This window comes from Uloborus diversus, chromosome 9 (assembly GCF_026930045.1).
Source record: "Uloborus diversus isolate 005 chromosome 9, Udiv.v.3.1, whole genome shotgun sequence".
In the NCBI taxonomy this organism is placed as follows: domain Eukaryota; kingdom Metazoa; phylum Arthropoda; class Arachnida; order Araneae; family Uloboridae; genus Uloborus; species Uloborus diversus.
In genome coordinates, this window is record NC_072739.1 from 93696412 (window position 1) to 93719384 (window position 22973).

The 22973-nt window shown below is 34.1% G+C and overlaps 1 protein-coding gene across 1 annotated transcript in view; it reads right to left on the reverse strand.

Annotated features, from left to right (window-relative positions):
- Window positions 1-22973, reverse strand: part of LOC129230379 (cellular tumor antigen p53-like) — a 63525-nt gene that overhangs the window by 9560 nt on the left and 30992 nt on the right. The window contains exons 4-6 of the mRNA XM_054864778.1: window positions 7419-7593; window positions 7220-7330; window positions 2350-2455 (exon numbers count right to left, since the gene is read on the reverse strand). Of these exons, the coding sequence (XP_054720753.1) occupies window positions 2350-2455; window positions 7220-7330; window positions 7419-7593 (392 nt within the window). The remainder of the gene's footprint in view (window positions 1-2349; window positions 2456-7219; window positions 7331-7418; window positions 7594-22973) is intronic.

The following is a 22973-nucleotide window of genomic DNA, read 5'->3' on the forward strand; positions in this document are numbered from 1 at the left end:
TTTTTTTTTTTTTTTTTGTTTATTAATGTGAAAACTGTTTCTATATTTTCAATGATATCACTTAAATATCAATAAAATAAATAACACCATAGTTTCTTAATGACTTCTCAGTTTATTCTTCCAAATATCCCTCCTGCTTCCTTTTTTTTCATTTTGGATATGACTAACTTAGATTGTGATTTTGAAATCCTGAAGTTCATAATGAATTGCTTATACTTCTCCAATTATGACATTGAAAAGAAAGGTTCTTTGGTTAACGATATGTTTCTTTCATGATTTCATCAAGTCTTCCAATAAAAAATATTATAAACTGTGTAATACATATGTATATATCAGTTTTACCAATTATTTCATATTTAGATTTAAAAAAAAAAAATTCTCATTCGCTTTTTTGCATTTTTTCATAAATACCCAGTTTTTGGGTATTTACCCAGGCCTTGGGTAAATACCCGGGTAAATACCCAAAAAATATTTACCTACCCGCTGGGTATTTACCCGATCCACATCACTAGTTGGAGGGTCACAAAATTCCACTTTCCAAGCAAGGCATCATAGAACACTATTCTTTTAATTTGATGCAACTGCATTGCTTGGCATGAATACGGGCCCACAGTAATAGACTTGGGCCCACAGGAACTTTGTTTGAGTTTTTTTTCTTTTTAATCCCTTTTTAGCTTCACGAGCTTATTTTCTCTGATTTTTTAAATAATTCTTTTTTTTCTTCCGCTTTTCTCCTTGTTCTGACATTTCTTTGATGGGTGTGCTTGTAAGAATGTTTGAGCTTCAGTTTTTGTTTTCTTGCATTGTGTTGCTTTAGGCAATGCATCGAAATCAAAAACACTAACATGCTTCTTTGGTGAATCGGTATCAGCATTTGCCATAACTTCTGCTTCATCTGGAGGATTTAAATGTTGGTTTTCTACTCCCAAGGTCTGAGGATTAGCAGTTTCAGAGCCAACAACATCATAGTCCGCTAAAAACAAGAAAATTATGAGACTTGATATCTCATTCTTTAAACCCTTTATCGGCATTTCCAACTGTAGCTGCTTCGAAGTAAGCGGTGCTCAAAAGTTCACCAATATTTTTTTTCTGTGATAGTTTGTCCTTGATGAATGACCATAAAGTTGTCACATGTGCTTGGCTATAGTAGGTTTTTAATGGGCAGAAAAATGACGCATCAGGAGCTAGAGACGATGAGATGTGTGGGGTAGCAGTCCAGCCATGATAATGTTTTTTCACTGCAATATAAGATAGCCTGCAAAGCTATGTGAGATTTCTGATTGTCAATAATCAGCAGAACAGGAGATTCTTTGCTTGGTTTAATTCATTCAACTAGTTTTATAAATAGCCCCTGGTCATCCGCTTTCGAACGATATCTCCCTTATTCAATGCGTCCTTTAGCCCCAGAGGAGAAGCGCAAGGTAGCGTGGACAAACACACAGCGTTTACAGGAATTTAATAAAGTGTTGCTGCCAGTCATCTTGCCCCAGATTGCCTGTTCGAACGGATTCTTCTCCATTGCCATAAAAACAGGCGATAAATTTATTCATAGTAATAGTTAGTATTTAAACTAAGTTGCTCATAAATACTCAAGAGACACGATATATCCTATATGTATATGCAGCAGAGCTTATTTGCACATGTATAAAAGTTATACCGTGGTAACGGTAAAAAATCAGAGCTTCAGAACTAACACAAATATGGCGATTTCAGCATCTCTATACTATTGTTGAACAAACAGCGGTTAGGAGAGCCAGTAGCATGCAGTTGATGCAGTTACCTAGTTTAAAATGGAAAAATTAAGACATTCGTCATCTTGGCCCGGTCTCCCCTATAGATCAATTTATAATTCTAACTTTACACAGAAGTTAGAAAAAACCTCATTTGGTGTATGTTGGTCAATTTTGGTCTCATTATCTCAGAAAGACATGAACTCTTTCGAAAAGGTTCTAAGAAGGTCTATTAGGTTTTCTTTCTAATTAACTTTCTGATTTTAATTATACTTCCAGGCTCAAGATGTATAAGCTTTTCTCCAAGCAACTGAGGGTTGGATGGAACAGGGTTAAACTGTTTGAATTTATTAAAATGGAAGTTGTTTAAGTCTAAATTTCCCAGAAACAGGTGTCACTTGCAATGGGGATGAGTGGGTAAACAGTTTTAAGAGGCTACTGGTCTTTATTGCAGTTTCATTACTGAATTTGTATTAATTCAATAAGCGTATTTTCATTTAATTTACATTATGTTTACTTCAATGTTAACTTCCTAACATTAAACAATTTTGGAATATTTTTTCAGTGACTAACCTATAAAGGATATCTAATTGAAAAAACAGAAAAAAAGCATACAAACCTCCTCTCCAGAGTAAACACCAACATTAACGGCCTACGATTAGGCCCTCCGACACACGATCCAAGACAGGCAAATTTATATAGGTAAGTCGTTGCGTTTTGTCCAGCTTAAAACAAATAAATAAATAAACTAAATAAAAAGCTACTGAACAAAATAAGCTTTTAAATAGTTTCCTTTACATTAAAACAATTATGCTAATGCTCAAAAATTTTGACTATTTTAAGAAAGAGTATGAAAAGCCTATGCCCATAATTTTACCCTTTCCAATCTACAATATTCTAATACTGAGCTGAACCCTAGTTTCTGACTTGGCTTGCGTAGAATGTAAATATAAAAATGTCGTGCTTATATATCTTTAATGTGTTTTTCCTATGTCCAACAAATTCTGCTATTTTTTTTATAGCAAAGCAGGGAGTTGGAGTGGAGCAGGGTCGGATTTAGGGAAAGGGCAGGCGGGGGCTACTGTCCCGGGGCCTCCACAACAAAGGGGCCCCCACAGTAAAATTTTTACAAAATATCCCAACTTTCACGGGTCGAAAATATCGGATATATCAAAATATTTGGATATATATCAAGTATCGGATATTTTCGAAAATATGATGATCTTTTCGAACCCTGATTAGGGGCCTCCACTCCTTCGTTGCCCCGGGGTCTCCGCATTTCTAAATTGGGTCCTGGAGTGGAGGATGAACCCGCTAAGCCAGTCAAAGCTTGTAGTAGACAAGAAGGAAACTACAACCCCTCAAGACAGTCATAGTTGGGATAGCAACTAATAAATTGCTTGTGGCTGACCTTGGTACAGAAAGCAACAATTCCTTGTCTGATTGAATGATCGTTTGTCAATCATGTCAGCTTAGCACATGCTTTCGTGTCATGCTGAAAAAGGAGTCAGTTCCCTTGAAACTGTGTTCAAGTTCCACTTTTGATCTCACTTCCGCAGAGCCTTAAGAAAAATGGGGTAGGCCAGCAACTATCATGTTATCTTTATTCCAAGGATGCTGAACCTTTTATTACTTCTCTGAGGTTTTAATTTCTTATTTCCTTTCTTCTTTTTTTGAAGTCTATAATGATTTTTTCCTTTTTTGAAATAAGCAAGGAGTAAAAAAACTGCATTGTCATAAATTAAAATTTAGACTTAGCTATAAATGGGCACACAGAGAATATATTTTTCTCCATAATACAATCCATCCTCAAACTAAAGATCAGAACTATAATTTTCGCTAGTTAGATGGCATTCAGTACAGAAGTCAGGAACAAGCAAAAATATTATTATTAGCTATTAAAAAATCTCTTTCTTAATTTTTTGAAACAAATGGCAAAAAAACATCAACAATTAGATGTGAATCAATTTGTTTAGGTCTAATATTGGCTGATTCATTAAGCACTTAAAAATAACCACATCACATCACACCCGAGGGTCCCCTGTTCCTATCATGGTAGTGACTTGCCCAGATTAGGGTCAGTGGCGTAGCTATGCTTTCTGCCGCCCGGGGCGGTTCCTGGGGGTTAAGTGGGGAATAGTTAATACATTAAAGAGTCAAATGTGTTTTAATAAAATTTTAATAAAGAAAAAATAAAATTATTTTTTTCCTTCTTATTTTTCTTGCAGACGAAAAAAAAAGGAATTCAGAACTCCACCGAAACATTCCAAAAGTTATTCGGAATTTTAAGCAATTTTTGGAGACGGTTTATAGAAAAAAAGACTCTGAGCTTCCTTCCAGATTTTTTTTTTTTTTTTTTCAAAATTGAAATCAGTTTTATGCTTTCGTTGGTGACGTTAGGGGTATTAAAAGTTTACAAGGAAATTTTCTGAAATCGAAGTCTTAAAAAAGCAATTTTAGGCTATCTTTGGAGACGTAAAGATATTTGGGAAGGTTCAGCGGCGCTGTCCGCAAAGCTTTTCAACTAAACTGAAAGGCACGTAAATGTAGGCTGTATCTAGTGGTGTAAGGGCCCTGACTCCAACAAAGGCTGGATTTTCCTTCCGAAATATTTTCAAACTTGAAATCAATTTTAGTCTATCTTTGATGACGTTAAAGAGAATAGGAAATGTACGCTAGCTCTCAAGAAATTTTCCGATGCCGAAGTTTTAAAAACGCAATTGTAGGCTATCTTTGAAGACATAAGTTTCCAACCTATTTCCGAAGTCTGATGAGTTTCCCGTCCTCCTATGAAACTTTTTGAAAATGACGTCCTAAAAACGCGACTTGAGCCGTTGTTTGACGGACAACGTCATGAGAGAGAGTTCGGAGGAGGATTCCCACCCAAAATCTTTTTCGAAACAATTGTTCAATTTAAGCTCTTCATTACTGAGAAAAGAAGGCTTTGCGGCCTTCCCTTAGAAATTTCAAAAAACAAAATTTGTGATGATGTTAGGTTCGTGCACATTTGGGGTCCCTACCTTAGAATTTTTCTGAAATTTTAAGTTTCAAAATCCCAACGTTAAGCTATTTTTAGAGACATTGGATGCGATGGGGGTTTTAAAGTTCGAAGTTGATGTCCTTAATACACATATTAGACTATCTTTAACCACGTTAAAGGAAGGGTCAGGGCTTGACTGCCAACAGGAATTTGTTGGTATTGAAATTTTAAAAACTCAATATTAGGCTAAAAGAATGAGATGTAAAGGGATGGAGTTGGCGTTATCCTTTGGAAATGTTTTGAGACTCAAGGCCTAAAACTGCACTTTTTGGCTGTTTGGTGACGTTAAGGGATAGGAAAGTTCGGTTGCTCTTTCCGAAAAATGTGTCACCGCCCTCAGTCTAGCTTCAGACGAAGAAAGAGAAAAAACAAACAATATAATGCTGAGATGTCCACAAGAACAACACATGTTTTATATTTGAGTAATTTCATTATCATAGTCGTGCCACAACTTTAGAATTAAAAGACCTTTTTTTGACTCCAAAAAACGATCAAAAGCTTGATTTACTTGTTGGGAAAACGCGTAAAATAAAACGCGCGAAATTGCCGCCCCCCAAAAAGTGCCGCCCGGGGCGGACCACCCCCTCCGCCCCTCCCTAGCTACGTCACTGATTAGGGTATGATGTGGTTATTTTTTAAGTAATCACATCACACCCTAATCTGAGCAAGTCACTACTGTGATAGGAACAGGGGACCCTCGGGTGTGATGTGGTTATTTTTTTTACAGCTTAAATTACACTAGTCAACACCAAAAATGCATCTGGCTCAAAAAAAGCTCTTTCTGAAATATTTTGCCTCACTAAACACTAAAACCACTATAAAAAGTTGAGATTAGCTCTAGTTTTCAAGAAACATAGCTAACTAGGATAGTGAATTCTCACAAATGCTCTTTTTCCTGGTAGATTGAAACACCCGCCTACCACTCTTTACTTACGCTTGAGCAGATCTGTATCTGCCCAGTGGCTATCGAGTGGAACAGTAAGTAGGCAATGGGCACCACCGGAGTCAGGTCTGTACCTGGGTCCACGGTGTCTAGAGTCGTAAGTGGTTGGATTTCGTTTCCGTATGAATCCGCCATGGGACTGAATGTCTTCTGAACTTCAACCCCAGATGGGGATAGAAAATCTCACCACATGAAAATTTAAATTCTGGGAAGAGAAATGCTCAAAGTCAGCCTCTAGTTGATCCACCATCTTCTGCTTCCACCCATGCTCATTCTGCTGGGAATTATAAAGAACTTTGAAAGCTGTGAACAAAGATGTTTTACAGTACCTTAAAGGAAAATTTCCAAGATATATTGAAGCTAAGGTTAATGAGAGAATTTTTAACAGCCTTTAATATATGCGCGATTATGAAAATCACTGATTTTGAAGAGAAAAAAAAATACCCAGGAAGCCTTTAAGGGTGTATTGCAAGTATTTCTAAGCATGAGAGAAGACAAGAACTAAAAACAGTTGGTCAAACAATTCCTACAAAGGTTCTGTGGCCATTGATGTGTCTCTGAAACTCTATTTTGTTCACTTCTTTCATTACATTTTGTTTAAAAACTATAGCTATGAGCAGTGAGCATGAGGAAAGGTTTCACTAAGATATCTTTACAATGGAATGCAGATAAAAGGGTCATTGGGCTAAGTTAATGCTCACAAAACGCTGATGAACTATAACGAGAAATGGTCCTTCTTTGATGTACAAAAAGCAATCGAAAAAGAAGCGTTTAAAGCAATAAGTCAGAAAAAACCACTGCTTTCGAAAAATAAGCATTGTTTAATGAAACAGGAATTTAATAACATTTATTGCACAGGATTTTTTTACTCTTTTTAACATTATCTTTAAAACAGTGTATGGTTGCTGTGCATCTTTCTCCAGGGGGATTTTATTATCTTGAAAACAAGAGCTAATAAAAAAATCCACTACCATATTTGTTTTTCCCAACCCAAAATTAGTAGGAATTTACTATTTAAAACCAGGATGCAGACAAAAAGTTCTTTGTTGTTGACTAGTGTTATTTGTAAAAATCCTTATGTATATAATAGCCAATTCACTGATCAAGTAAGGCTAATGTCACCAACAATGAAACTTGCGTGATAGCTTGCAGCATTATTTCATTGTTGCATCACTTAAAACTCAGTAATTTTTTTTATAATTAGATAATATATTTTGGCAGCATTTGAGAAGCAGAGAAGTGATTGTTTCAACAAGGCAAAACTAGATCTAATAAGCGATTGATTTGCTGGTCAGATATTGATTAAAAATAACTCTGTAGTCCGGTGATAAGTTCAAGCCATTATGGTAACAATTCCCAATCAAAAAAAGTTAAACATTTCTCTCTTATATGTATCTATTTGAACACGTCAAAATTTACGGGAAATCTTTCTAATAAAGAAGCAATCTGCCCCCATCATACCATGACTGGGATTTTCTAGTATTTAATAAAGCAGAAATGTATTACCAGGTGGGCATTCCAAAGGAACAACAACACTATGCCTATTAGTTTCAGGATCACATAAATAGACAGCTGTTTCAGACTCACATCTTACAAAGTGTCCTGCTTCTGGAACTCCTATAAAAAGAAAATCGGATTTTTTAAAATTTGAAACAAAGTTGTAAAAATTATTTTAAATGTATATTTTATAGCTAAAACACAGTACCTGAAACATGCTCGGAAAAGGAGTGTTGAAGACAGCAATGCACAACGTCAGATGATATTTTGAAAAGAGCAACTGTCCTTATGTATACGTCACTATATTCCTTTAGCGTTGATGAAAAACTGATAGGACAACGTTCACCTTGCTTAACATATAATTTATTTTTGGCATTGGAATACTAAAAAAGAAAAAAAAAAGAATTTACAGCAGTAATTAAAAAGCATCAAAAACATGAATCAAGTATATTTATTCATAACAATTGTAAAATCTAATTTTTTACTTGTTAGAAACAAGTCAATTGGATTATCACCAGAGATGCATGAAATATTTGGTACAGAATCGTAAACAATTTAATAATTTAATATATTCAACAATTGGTAAATAAACATATTTTTATGGACTATGCATAAATATAATAGCATAGTGCGCCATAGTACAAATGATATTAAGACATTCAAAGTTATTTAAATGGAAGAGAAAGCACTCAGATGTTAAATTTAAATTTGGTTGCTTTTCAATTTTTAACCTACTTCAAAAAGGAGGCGGTTATCAGTTCATACCGTATGTATGTTTTTTTTTTTGTTTGTCCACTCACAGCGTCTCACCCAGTGAACCGATTTTGATGATTCTTTTAATGGATAGGGGATGGCTCAACTTAGGTCCCATTACTTTGTTTGACCATATTTGTCCTTTAGAAAAAAAGTTATGGGCAAAAAACAACAAATTTCATGCAATTTCCCTATTAAATGATTAAATTTTAAACCCATTGTTATGAAAGTTTGTTGCCATGCGACAGTAACATTAATATTAATTGTAATGATAATTTTGAATGAAGGCTTCTCTGAAGCAAGCATCAAGTTTCTTCAGGGAGATATTTCGATAATCGGGAATCTGGCGCTGTTGTCTCATTTTTTGCCGTAAATAATTTTATTTTGGTAACCCTGCTGATTTATATAGTAACCCTATGTGAATTATCGAAATCTTCCCTTCTTCAGTGTCATTGATCATGGTCCCACTCAATGGCACTGGCGCTTATGAGTATTGAGTGGGGCCATGCATTGATCTATAGTGGGGGTAAACCTAACCTGGAAGCGAGGTGATGCAGTGATTAGGATCTGCTTAGCCTTCACAATGCTACCATTAAGTTTGCTTCAACTACACACAGTAGTATTTTTATCGTTATCATCTATGCCAATAACAGATGATCGGGGCTAAGTAAGAAAATACAGGATTGTATCATGAGCAACTTAGATGCTGTGAAATGTAAATTAGTTAGGGAAAACATAATACTTAAATGGTTATAACTAAATTAACTAAACATGAATTCCAGAGAGGAACAAAGATAAGTTTTTAGTGCCGATCGCTTAAAGTTAAACGCGTGTTTATAGTTTTTTTTTTAGTATGGAGCATTTTTATGAAAAAAATAAGGTGAAGTTTCGTGATGGTAACTGCTTATTATTTCTGAAATACCTACATTTACACTAAAAAGAATGAAATAAAAAAATTTTGAAAAAAAATAGAACCGACTTCAAAATTGCTCTAAAAAGTGAAAAATAATTTTATTCTTTAAACAACATCGATAATGCTTTTAAACATAATTTTTGAAGTTGGCGCAAAAACGATAGATAAAATCATTCACAGCCATAACTCAACTACAACTATAAATTTAACCAGGTCCAGTTTCTTCACTATCACATACATTATGCATTGATGACAGCATATTTGAATAAGATATAAATGTTTCGTTTGTAACTTTGGATGCTTGTCTGAAAAAAATATGAACGAAGCATGGTACACTGGATTTTACATTTTGTTTTTGCGCCAACTTCAAAAATTATGTTTAAAAGCATTATCGTATGTTGTTTAAAGAATAAAATTATTTTTCACTTTTTAGAGCAATTTTGAAGTCGGTTCTATTTTTTTTCAAAATTTTTTTTTCTTAAATCTAATAACATACAACATCAACCTTTTTATAACAAATTCCTTTAAATACAGTACCAGAAAAAACTTATAATTTTAATTGTTCATGAATATATAGTTAAATAACTTTTTTATATAAAATGTTTTGAAGAAAAAAAATTACCATTTCACAATTTATTAAAACAGTGTACATCTTAATACATAAAAGCACCTGGAGAGTAAAATTTTCAGTATTTTAAAATTTTTGATGTCTTAATCTGTATGAAACATTAATTATTGTTTAAAACACTCTAATTGAACTAATCACTGCAATTGAAGTTTAATGACGGTAAATTGTAGTACTAGAACATTAGAGGTTCTGCAAGATTCTTTATTTATCACATAACATGTTACCATGATACCAGTTATCAAATCATTTATTAGGAAAAACTAATTATCAATTTATGCAGAATTTCATATAAACATAAGCCACATTAGTCATTTACCATATTAATTTGCTTTCATTTTTGGGAGGATTTATTATATTTTCTATTCCTTTAAAATTAATAATTATACAACATGGAATAAAAAGTATTCTCAATAGCAGTACATTAAATCTTATATATTAAAAACTGAGTGTATCTTTGTATCTATCTATCTATCTTTCTTTCTTTCTATCTATGTCACTTTTACTTCTCCCGAACGCCAGAGACTTGACGATCAAACCAGGTATTGATAGAATCATAATTTTTCTGACACATGTTTAGGAAGGTTTCTCTACAACTTTAATTAACAGAGGTATGAATTAAAACTTTCATTCTCAAGGGCGTTTTTACTGCCTGAAAGAAAGCACTTTGGCACAATTCCAAATTTGATTCTTCTTTTCCCCAAAGCTACGCTGCTCTTGCTTTGATCGAGGATTTTTTTCCTGCATTTATAATTTCCCTCTCTTTTTCCGCTTAAAGCGGAAATTATTGAATAGTTCTAGTTTAAGTTACAAGGTGTGCAGCCGACTGGGAATGGAATAATGTTGGAAAATACTTTATTTTGGTTATCAAAGACAATTCTTTTTTAAACCTCAAGTTTTAGAAGGTTTAAAAAAGTTTTAAACACCTAAGGACAAGACGGCATCTGGAGTCCAGCCGGACTGGATGTTTTCGAGGATGTGTTCTTCGGCGGATGAGACGGTCCTTAGTGTCTAAAATTGAAGGGTCTACTGAGAAAAAGGCATGACTGCCATCCACCTGTGGAACAGGCTGTGTCAAAACTTCTTGTTATCTGATTGGCGGATTGTGTTTTCATGTTTTTTTATGAGTGCCAGTTCTTAATATAGAATATCCCTGAACTTCATGTGTTTCTACTGGGACATTTTCAAGTTTTCTGGCATTGACTTAAGGTTGGACTAGTCATTGTGATGTTCTAGAACTTAACGAAGCTTTTTAATTGTTTTCTACGAATATTTTGGGGGTTTTCTCAGTCAAAATTATTTTGGGAATATGTTTTGTTGAATTGACACTTGTTGACTTTTCCCTGCTCTGTTGTTTAAGAAAATTGTTGTTTGACTGTTAAAAGTGTATCTGTAATTCTTTTCCTCCAGGCAGATCACTCCACTAATTTTTTGCTGGCATGTGCCAACCTGTTTTTAGTTCTTCGAACTTTAGGTTGTTTCATCTGCCATAGCGAGCAAGTCCAACAAATGATTCTGGAACTGCACCACCGGGAAAATTAACACTGTTCATTAATTAATGTACCAAAGTAGGCGGTGTGTTTTTTGATCCAATGGTTTTTTCATCTTTTCCTTTTAAGGAATGTAATTTGCATACCAAAAACGTTGATTAAATTTCTTTCGCCGAGCGAAGCCCCCCCGAAGTACAGCGTTGAATGGGCTATACTATGGTACTTAAGAGGAAAAAAGTTACACACTAACCTGCCGTAGGCAGCTAGTATTAATAGTAATAGCTGTTTATTTCTTAAATAACAAAAAAACCTTTGTACTAAAGCTCAAAACTCGCGGTCGCCAGTCGCCAGATGCGACCAATTTTCAAATTTTGGCGACCATTATATTCACTTCAGTCGCCAATGTGGCTACCATTCGCCAATGAAACCTTCCCTGACCTATAGTCTTGACTTATGACCTTTCCCCAAATTCTTTTGTCCACTAAAAGTTCGGCTAACGAATCGCTGGGGATGAAGGAGGGAATAGGGGGGGGGGAGTATTGTCCAATTGTGCTGTGTGTTCTTGTTCTGAATAGAAAACAAAAATCGCAATCACGATGGCAAATTCGTTACAAAACTTGCTATTTCGAAAACCGGGTTTTCTTTACACGCGATCCTAAAAATAGACAAATTTCATGCACCAATTTAATAAATTATGCTTTTTTGATCTTAAATTCATTTTTCAACTTTAATTCTCCTTAACAAATGGCTATTTCTTCGTTTTGCGGTATTTTTAAACTACGCGTTTTCAAAATGGCGTCGCGTTGTTATTGTTCACGTTTACCAGTTAAGACGAAAACGCCCTTTCCAAAATAAAAAGAATTTTAAAGAAATAATCTTGTATATTTGGTTTAGATATGAATAAACAAAAATGGCACCTTTGAGTCAAAAATGCACAGAGACAAGGTAAAAACGATATCGTTAAAAATTTTTTTTTTTGCAAGATTTTTGATTTTTTGTTTTAATCATATTGTTTGTTTTTCCTTTTTTTTTTCTTTTTAAAATATAAAACCTACTAGAGGAGAGGACATATCCGTTTATTTACTTTATTTCCCCTTAAAAAAGTTTTTATTTTTAAGTTTCGCGGTAAATTTTCAAAATGGCGTCCCGCGTTTTCAAAATGGCGCCGCGTTGTAGATTGTCCATTTTCACCAGTTAGAAGAGGAAAATGTGTGTTCCAAAATAAATAAAGAGAAGTACAATCGTATTTATAAAACACATAAATAATTTTAAAAAAAAATGGCACCCTTGCGTCTAGAGAAGGTGGAAAGAATACGGCTGAAACCCTTTTTTTTTTCTGCTCGATCTTTTATTTCATTTTTTGTTTTGTTTTATATTGTTTACCTTTCTTTTATTTATTCATTTTTATAAAATTCTGCATGCATTTGTAAAAACAAAAAAATATTTTTGTAGAATCGCAAATGGTTTAGGTTTTACATTCTGTTCAAGTTTTTGGTATTTTGTTGTTTTCTTTATCAAGGAACTAACTCGTCTTTTGGTTGAAAGCTGTGATGTTTCTAGAAGTTTTGAAAGCTGAAAAAAATTAATAATAATAACAATCTATTTTATTTATTTATTTATTATTGTGATGTGTTTTGCTTAAAGATAAATTAATGTAGATTATAGTTTGCAAAAGATGTGTTAAATAATATCTGGGCAGGGGTGCCCGTTCCCCCCCAAGTTCAATTCCCCCAAAATTTTTCCTCAACCCTCTTTTCTTTTTAGCTCGCTTTTATTTTATTTTTTTAAAATATTTTCTATTTACTTATTTATTTTTAATTATTATTTTATAAGAAACGTTCTTTGCTACGCCAATGACATATACACACATACTAAATAAATAAACGGAATAAAATAAATTAAAATAAAGTTTGGCTATCATTTTTTGAAATTTGGCTACCTTTTTGTGCGGATCTGGTAGCCATTGGCTACCAATTCAAAATTTAAGTTTTGAGGTATACTTTGTACCCACATTTATTTCAGTGTTCCAGTTGAAGTTGATCAATCCAAAATTAGAGATAAACCTATCAATTGATGCCGAATAGCATAGGCTATATTCTGTTTTTTAAAACCTTTTCACCATACTCTAGCTGAGAGATCCTGAACTGAGATGTAGCTTCCAGGATATGGAACAGATTCAGTTTAAAAAGCTGTTCGAAACTTGTATGAATTTGGTTCTGTTTCAAGCTAATATTATTTTATTTATGAACAGAGAACTTTTATATTAGTTCAAAGACATTGTTAATAACAGAAGATTAAAAAAGACATTACATAAATCCTGACACAGAAGGAATTGATAAAATAACTTGAAACTAATCATTTCAGTTATATTTAAACAGAACTAAATTAAAAACTGGATTTTAATATCTGTAACTATTATAACAGCAAAATAAATTTATTTAAAGAAAATTTATAATTTTTTAAAAATTAATTCTATTAAGTTAAATTATAATTAATTTTACTGACTTGATGTGCAAATTATCGTTAAATAATTTCTCAGCATCAGGTACTTGTATGTTTCTGGGGGAAAAAATCATTTTAATTGACGATAATGTCAGTATTCCACAGGTTTTTGACGTTTTCGACTAGTTTTGACATGTCATGTCAAAAACCCAACTGTGATGGAAATGCATTTATTTTCAAAGATACAAAATAGATAAACTATTTTAGACTGACACAAATAAAGATACAAATACAATAATTGAATTCTGACATTTTAGAACTTTGTTACTTTAAAGTGAGAACTTTAACGGAATGTTTGGTATTCCGTAAAATATGGTATTCGGTAAATCTCTCAGAATTTCTTTTAGTTTTGCAAAGAAAAATCTATGTAAGTAAATAAAAGAAACTTACAATCCAAGAACATTTTTTCATGCCATTATAACATGGGAATGAAACTGAGAAAGAAAAAGGACCACACCAAGATTCACTGAAACAAAAGTTAGGTCAGTTAAAAATATTAGTTTTCAGTATCTCAAATATAAAGTTATTCAAGAAAATTGTACTTTTAACTCCACACTCCACTGATATTGTAAAAGAATAAAAATGAACTATTTGGACCTAAGTTCGAAGAGATTGCTTAGTATTCTTCTGGTCGAGGAAAAGCAAAGCAGGATAAAAATTTGCTGATAGTGGCCTAGAATTTAACTTATCTTCAAATTTAATTAAACACATAATGAAATTCAAAAAAGAAATGAAAAAGGAGGGAAAGGAAACCTCAGACTAACTCTAACGAAAAGTTTTATGATTAAATCATGTTTCATAAGTAACACAAAACCTTTAAATAACTATCTCTCTTCTTGTTTTTCAATCAAAATAAAATAGCCAGATGCCATAAAATGTTTTTTTTTTTTTTTTTTTTTTGAGCAATCATGAATTCCTTATCATCCTCATTTGACTAAATTTGACAAGCTCTGATTTTTAAAATTACCCTGGCAACAAGAATGAGTCTAGCTAATTGTTTTAACATTTATTAAGAGGACAAATTTTCATTGCCATGGTTATAACTTGTTTGCATTCATTCCAAGCTTAACTTATGCAGACTCTACTTTTAAAAAGAAGAGGAGGTGTAAAATTACATTTTTGCATGAAAAACATCAACATAGAAAACTTAAAAAGCAAAACATCATCTAAATACAAAATTTGCAGATCACTCATCCCTATCATTTAAAATTGATAAGAAGTAAAAAATACCATAAAGGTATACACCGTAAAATTAATTTTTATTATGAGTATAAGGGTGCAAATTTGCCCGAATAATTAGATCTTTATAGACCCATCCTCATGCAATTTCTTTTTTTGTGGATATGCCTTGCACTATCCCAATCTAGAAAATCACCATTCGTAACATGACGGGTGTGAATATCTTCCTGATTTCCAGCCCGTTTGTAGAAAAAAGAAACTGAACGAGTAGGGTACTATTGCAATCTGTGATTGCGAAAAACATAATTTGAATTCAAGTTGTTAAAATTCAAAGGAATTTTTAGTGTTTTTTCCCTTTTTTTTCAAGAGGAGAAAGGGGGGAGGTTTACTGGTCTAGGAGCAAAATTTCATAAAATTTTGGACAAGGCATTTATGGAAAGAGTGTTTATTCATTATAAAAAGCTGGTTTAGGAGCAAATTTTCATAAAAGGTTGGACAAGGCATTTATTGAACGAGTGTTTATTCATTATAATAAAAGTTATTAGAATTGTAACAGAAATTGTGAATTAAAAGGTGTTCATTAATTTTAAATAACAAAACTACAGCTTTTTTAAATATTGAGATATTTCAGATTGCTTGAAAGAGCTTGGTTGATTTCTTTTAACAAAATCTTCAAGAACATGTACAGCTCAAAACACATGCTTCACTTTGTTAGATTGTTCTTCTACATCAAGACGATATTCCGCTAGATGAAAGACTGCCTTACTTGAAAATAGAATCAACCTGTTTTCTTCTACATCATCTTCAATGCCTTCATTATTGCTATATTCTTATTGTTTAGGTATTATACAAAGCTTGTTGCCAATGCTTCCCATGCAATGTTAATAATACAGTTAAACGTTCCCACTACTTGTCTTCATTTTGTATTGTGATTCATCACACAGTGAAGAACCCCATATGGCTTATAAATATGTAACACACTATAATCTTTACTAATAATAAAGCTGAAAGTCTCTCTGTCTGGATGTCCAGAGGATGTTTGGATGTCTGTAGGATCTCGGTCATTTTGTATTGTGATTCATCACACAGTGAAGAACCCCATATGGCTTATAAATATGTAACACACTATAATCTTTACTAATAATAAAGCTGAAAGTCTCTCTGTCTGGATGTCCAGAGGATGTTTGGATGTCTGTAGGATCTCGGTGATGCGCATAGCGTCTAGACTGTTCGGCCGATTTTCATGAAATTTGGCACAAAGTTAGTTTGTAGCAAAGGGGCAGGGCCGATCCTAGCAGGTGTGCAGAGTGTGCGCCGCACAAGGGCGGCCAAAGCAAGGGGCGGCCGCAGGCCGCATCATATAGTTCTTATAATCACGCAAAATTCCTCAAGAATTTCTCACAAGATAACTTATAGGCTGATTTTTAAATAATCAATTGTCAAAATATGTGTCGATTTCCCGACAGAATAGCATAGTTTAAGGAAAATAGAATGTTAGGGAACATTGTGTTGGTTCAATGTCCATTTATATCTACTCTTAACACACATGCTTCATTTGGTTGCAAAGTTTGTGACAGAACTGGTAATCAGGCATGGATACAGGGGAGGGGAAAGGCCCCCTTGTGAAGCATGAAATGCTGCCGTCTAAAAGGAGCACCGAGGGCGGCCAGCCACTAATGTTTATCCCCCAAACTTTTATAGACCTAAACGATGAAGACATATTTTATTTATTTAAAAAAAGCTATACTGATTAAATACACTCGCAAGCATTTCAAACAACGAACTATGCGTAACAAAACTCTGTGTTTAACAATCGTGGATGCGTGGAGAGAAAGTGGAAAATTGCGACTCCCTTGAGACGAAATAAAATGTTGTACTTTTCCCCCTTTACTACAATTTTTTTGATTAAAATTTTGAATGAACTGCCCGTTTCAGATCAGGTAGGAGGACAGCGCCCTTGCTCCGTGAAGCAAATTTAAATGTAACTCCAAAACGAAGATCCAAAAGGATGCCATGACCTCCTTGACGAAATTAAAGAAGGCTTAAAATTGCGTTTCTAGGACTTTACTTTCAGAAAATTTCGCTGGTTGAACCATCGATCTTAAGGACCCAATTAAATCTCTGATTCACCTCTTCCACCTTAACTTAATCAAACATAGCCTAAAAATGTTGGCTCCAAAATCCAAAACATGTTTTCAGACGACAGCCCTTCCTATCATCAAACGTCATATAAAAGTGCTTTGGCATTTTTCGAAATTTTTGCAGTGGAGGACCCCGAAATCCATTCGTAAACATTACTACCAAAGAGTCTCAATTAGCGTCTTTAGAGAAGCCCCTAATTCCACCTCCTCTCACTTAACGTATTGAAAAACAAACTAAAATTGCGTTTTTCAAACATCAGTTTCAAGAACTTTTGGGGAAAGACCCCGGATCCCCCTTTTCTCCCACGCAAACACTATACCTGAAAATTTCGTTTTTAGACAGTTCTGTGGACGGTTCAGCCACAGCTTCCTGCCTAAACTAGCCTGAAATCGACTTCAGTGAGGGCACACTGAACCCCCGCCCGCTCTTAGTCCCATCATTATCAAACAATGCTTAAAATACGATTTTGGAAATTATAATTTCTAAAGAATTCCGGAGGGGAACTGCCAGGCTTATGTAACTTTACGGCGCTAGGGCATATCCATCAATCGTCGAGGTGAGGTGGACAGAAGTCTATAGTTATATTTTTCAGATATTAATGTTGAAAAATATCCTAAAGATCCGTAGAAGCTTCCCAGTTTTGTTAACGTCACCAAAGATAATATAAAATTGCGATTTTAGAAATATCCGCTTAAGAGCTCCAAAATCCTTCCTTCCCAAAAATAGCCTATAATGGATTTCAGTTCCGAAAAATATTTTGGTTCGAAATATTTTCATGTTTCCCCTATTGTTTTTAAATCTAGCCAAAAACGGGTTTTTGAAAAAATAGTACCGAGAAATTACCGGAGGATAGCCGCCACCGTCACCAAAGACGGCCTAAATTTGCGTTTTAAACTTATATTTCGAATTCTTTCGATGGGAGACGATTGAATCTCCCTCCCTCTTGCAACGTCAACAAAGGTAACCCAAAATTGCGGGTTTAAAATTTCAATCTCGGAGTTTTTTGGGAAGAACGCCGATCCTTCCTAAGGTACGGTCTTAAAAAATAGCTTCAAATTAATTTCAATTTTGAAAGAATTTTAGGAAAGAACTGCAACATTACTTTCACCTAAAATCTCGAAAAAGTTCCTGAAATTGCGATATTTGACGTCAATTTTGAAAATTTCTCCATGCACCTTGAATATACTTGACTCTATTGTCCTAGCAAACAAACACAACTAAAGATTAACTAAAAATATTTTTCATACACCAATTTCGATAATTTTCTTGGAGCAATCCTCCTCCCTTGAACCCCTGACCCCCCCCCCCCCCCCCACGCTTCCCCTTCCTCCGTCCCTTCTCTGAAGTCACCGAAGAAAGACTATAAAATGCGAAAAGTAACAACGTATAAAAACCACAAGTTCGCAGATGCGAATTTGTGCTTTTCATACGTTGTTATTTTTCATTTCTTTACAACAGCACAAAGGTATTTATTTATCTTACTATAAAATGCGTTTTTACGACTAGTAAATTTTGGTATCTATTACTTTCTTCAAAAATATAAATAGTACCTAAAGAGTTTCTTATCATAAAAAATTTCTTCCTTTTTATAAGATCATTCTTCTGTTCCCCCCCCCCCCTCTTTTTTAAAAATGAACTTGGCATAGAAATTTAAAGAAAGATTTATATAGACGTTAAAGATTAGTCAAAATATGCAAATTACTCTTGAGGGGCGGCACTTTAGGTCTTTGCACACGGGCGGCCGACACCCTAGGATCGGCCCTGCAAAGGGGTGTGCACCTTGAAGCGATTTTTCGAAAATTCGATGTGGTCCTTTTTCTATTCCAATTTTAAGAACGAAATTATAATAAGATGGGCGAGTAAATTACGAAATTATCATAACGTGGAACCGTAACATGGGTACAAGCCCAATATAAGGCGAGAAAACTCACCATACATTATTTGTAAATATACAGGCGAACCAAAAGACCTTTTAATTTTTCTATTACGGGCAAAGCCGCGCGGGTACCACTAGCATCGCATATTTGAGCAGGCCCACATGAGAATGTGATTCAGCTGCAATTGTATAAAAGCAGGACCCTCTTATCTGAAGTTTGAGTAAGTACGGCAACATCAACACAAAATATCTGTATCAGATGGATCTCCATAAATGTCTTACATCAAACGTTTTACTGTCTTCCCATGCAACTGCGGGAGGTGGTAAATTTTCCTCACCAAAAAAAAAAAGGTCACAAGGACTGCTCCTAATGAATCCTGCCTTCGAGAAACAACTTGCTATTGTCTTTCACTTTGGACCATGCATTTAAACACATTCTTAATGCATTGAGGAGGGTAACTGCCCCCTCACTTTTCAGCGTCATCTTATTTCTTTAGAATGGAACGGGGAAAGTCTATGGCGGCCATACATCCCGATTTTTGATACCATATTTCACATTTGAAGATGTTATTTACTCAGTAGTATTAAAAACCAGTAATATAGCCCGATTTTATTTAAAAAAAATCAGCTTCAGGGGCCATGCCATCCAACCACCTCACTTCTTTTGACCCCCACTTTTTTGGTGCACTAGCTGCCCATGCGTGCAGTTATCAATAAACAGGATGATTTTTCTGTTTTCTATGCTGCATGCGATTGGGATCTAGTAGCTATCTTCAAAAATATTCACAGTCATCCAGGATTTCGTGTAAGGATGGTATTTTAGTCTTTGTTTTGACATTTTTGAAACATCTTGGTTTTCCAATCATCAGCAGGGGTGTGCATGGGGGGGGGGGGGAGGGGGCACCTGCTGACTCAGGCTAGAGCTTGAAAGCTGCCCCAGATTTTTTAAATGAGGGGTGAAATATACGTAGTGACGTAGGGGTAAACAATATGGGGGGAGGGGGTCGTAAAAGTAATTTGTGCGGGCGCCAAAACTTCTGTGCATGTCCTTGATCATAAGTGATGGTAACTTCTCACTGTTGTTCATGTTTGCTACTACAATAAGGGTTATTCAGTCTTTATTGAGTTTTCCATAGTTACATTTTTAAATGCTGAAATCTTTGGAGGGGTACATTAAAAAAAAAGTCCAGATTCGTTGACATGAAAAAAAAGTTTGGTTTGTTTATGCTCAATGATTGGAGCAATTCTTTATTTCCACTCATTTGCTGCATTTTGATCCACACTTGAACTTTCTCCACACACAGACATGAAGGAAATTCCATGTCTTTTCTTAAATCCTAACTATCCCGAGTTTGATTAGATGTTTTTCCCTAAGCTGACAGAAATTTTTTCAGCTTTTGCATGAACCAGAGTTTTACTGAGAGGGATGTTTTTGTCCACTTCAAGACACTTCAGGATTGTCAGATTTTCTAGCTTGTTTGTGATTTCCATTAGATTTAAAAAAAAATTTCTTTTTTTTTCAAAAAGGTGTTAGGTGTGATTTAATACTCCTTTGCGATGATCTATGACTAAGCGCACTGGGAAGAGTAATACATGTCACTAACCCGAGAAGGGGTGAGGATCACCTGTTTTCAAGGACAGATGGTCAATGTCCCCCTCCCTTTTATCCTTGCTCCTTTTAATGGAACAGATAAGAATATTCTCTCAGCCCCCTTCTCTGCAAAACACAACTCTCCACAATAGCAGAAAACAACCAGGCCACATTTCAAATAACTACATTGAAGCTAGATTTTAGCACTTTTGAAAGGGTAAAAACTTTGAATCAAAGAAGTTGGCCTTCAAAATAACTAAGATTTTTGTAGCATCTACTGAATACAAGTTTCAAGGGATGGACCAAAAACTTGGAATTATTCATGAATTTAATTCAAGATGTTCTTATTACCCAAGTTATACTGTATCACTATTCAATTAACAAACATATAATAATGGGAAAACTGAAAACCAAGATATTCTCTGTAACTTTTACCTATTTGGGAAAGAAGAGATATGTCCTAAAACATCTTGATCATTAAGCTGGCTTCTTTTTGGAGCAGAAGGCATAGGTCCTACATTTTGGTCATTGAAATTCTCCTGAAAAGTAAAGGAAATGAAATATGTGAAAGGAAGTAAAAGTACAAGATTTAAGAAGAAATAAAACAAATAGTAATACAATGATTTCACAAGTAACGACAGAATCAGAAAGACACAAAATAACAACATACAAAAAAAAAAGCGCATGGTTATAAAATACATCACAGACTGCAATGAATTTGGCATCAACATTCAAGTGGAAATAACAAATTTTAAACTCTCACTTGTAAGCTAAACTTAAATAGAACTCAAATTAAAATCAGGAAAATCATTGAAATCAAAATCAGGGAAACATTTTTCAGATTCCTTTACCTATCCCCTATTATCATCCAATATCAGTGAAGTTGTGGGTACTTTTTATTAAGTAGTAACAAGTCATTTTATTTTAAGTGGTGTGCCCATCATCCTAGTTTACGATTCTGCTTTTATTTTCTTTTTTTGTTAAGAAGGCACATCATTTTTAAATGTTAAATACCCTTATTTTTTTCGTTCTACTGTAAATTTGCTTTTAATCATGTTTTAATGGATTGTATAACATAACATTTCAATTAACAAAATAAACTCCACCGAAGACTCAATTATTTTTAGAGGAGTGGCCGACCACTGGGTACTGAATTCTTATGCATTTCCAATAGTCGGCCATGGCAGATTGACAACAGGTTCTGTACTGTTTGATTGATCTATACAGTAGTCAACTGCATACTTAATATAGATTTTCTAATGTTCATCAAATAATAATTAAAATAAAGTATTGACACAGCGGCAATTTATCTGTCTTGAGTAAAAATTTCCTTTATGACCTATTTCTTCAAAAGAAAATGTTTAAACTTTGTGCCTTAACTTTATTTGACAAAAATATTCATTTTGTCATTTTATTGCTTTTAATGTTGATTTTAACTTCGAGTTCTTTAAAACAGGTGTTGTAAATACAGTCAATCCTTGCGTTTAGAATAAAAGTTCTATTACTCAACATGTCATAACCAAACGGTGATTAATTGTTTTTTCTAATCAAACCATCAAATGTTGGTGATTTGATTTTACTAAAGCTAATTATTTCAAATGTTGGTACCACTTCTTATTACTGCTTCTACAACCAAATATTTAATTCCTCGGGCTTAATTTCTCTAGGACCGCAAAATTTATTTCTTGTTTAACCCCTTAACAATTGGATAATTTTCAAGAAAATGGTCATAAAAGTGTCTTTTTTTATTTAAGAATATGATATAAAAATAAGTGTATGAACAACATGTGCATTCAATTTTTCATTTTCAATATTTTTTAGATTGAAATTTCAAAAAAATTTAAAATTTTATGAAAAGTCAACAAGCAAGCCCAAGCAAGCAGCAAAAATTTAAGAAATAAGTCTTTTAAACATTAAAAAAGAATTTTATTAATCTTTTGTGTAATTTGCGTAAAGATAAGTAAATTTTTCTTGTGTGGTAAATTTCAAAGCTTGAGATACAATAGACCAACGTCACATTCTAGTAAGTTAGTACTAAAGTTCCTTTCTTCATCTCTGCATTTACATTTAAAATCTGCTATTACATTTAAAATGGACTGGTGCCGCTATCTAGTGCATAAAGAGAGAAATAAAATGTATTCCGGGCAAAATAAATGAATTGGTTTTAATAGTTTCGTCGCGTTAATATTGCACACCCCAGCACGGCAATATCACGGGAGCAAGAAATGGAGGTCCAAACCCCAGCACGGCATTTTCACGGGAGCGAGCGGGAAGGGGTTAAAATGATGTTGACTTTGCTTCAAAATTGCATTACGTAGTGTTACGCGATCGCTTAGTGTAGTACATGCGTTGTGTATGAAAAATATGTTAAGATGTACTCCTGGTTACAGGAGTGTGAAATGAGTTTAGCTGCATCAATAAAAATATATATAAAGTTGAAGCAAAAGATATTTCATTTATTTTAAAGCATTAAATTATATATTGGCAATAGGTTCACCTCAGGGAACATATAAAAACATTTCACAAGCTCATGGTGAACTTAGACTTATTATCAACTCATCTAGACTAAAATAGGTGATTATGAAACATGAAAAATTAAAATGATCCCCCCAAATAAAAACCCCTGGAGCGTGGATCGTCCAGAATCACTCGAAAGACATGATGGGCGCAGTAGGAGCACTAAACAACACAG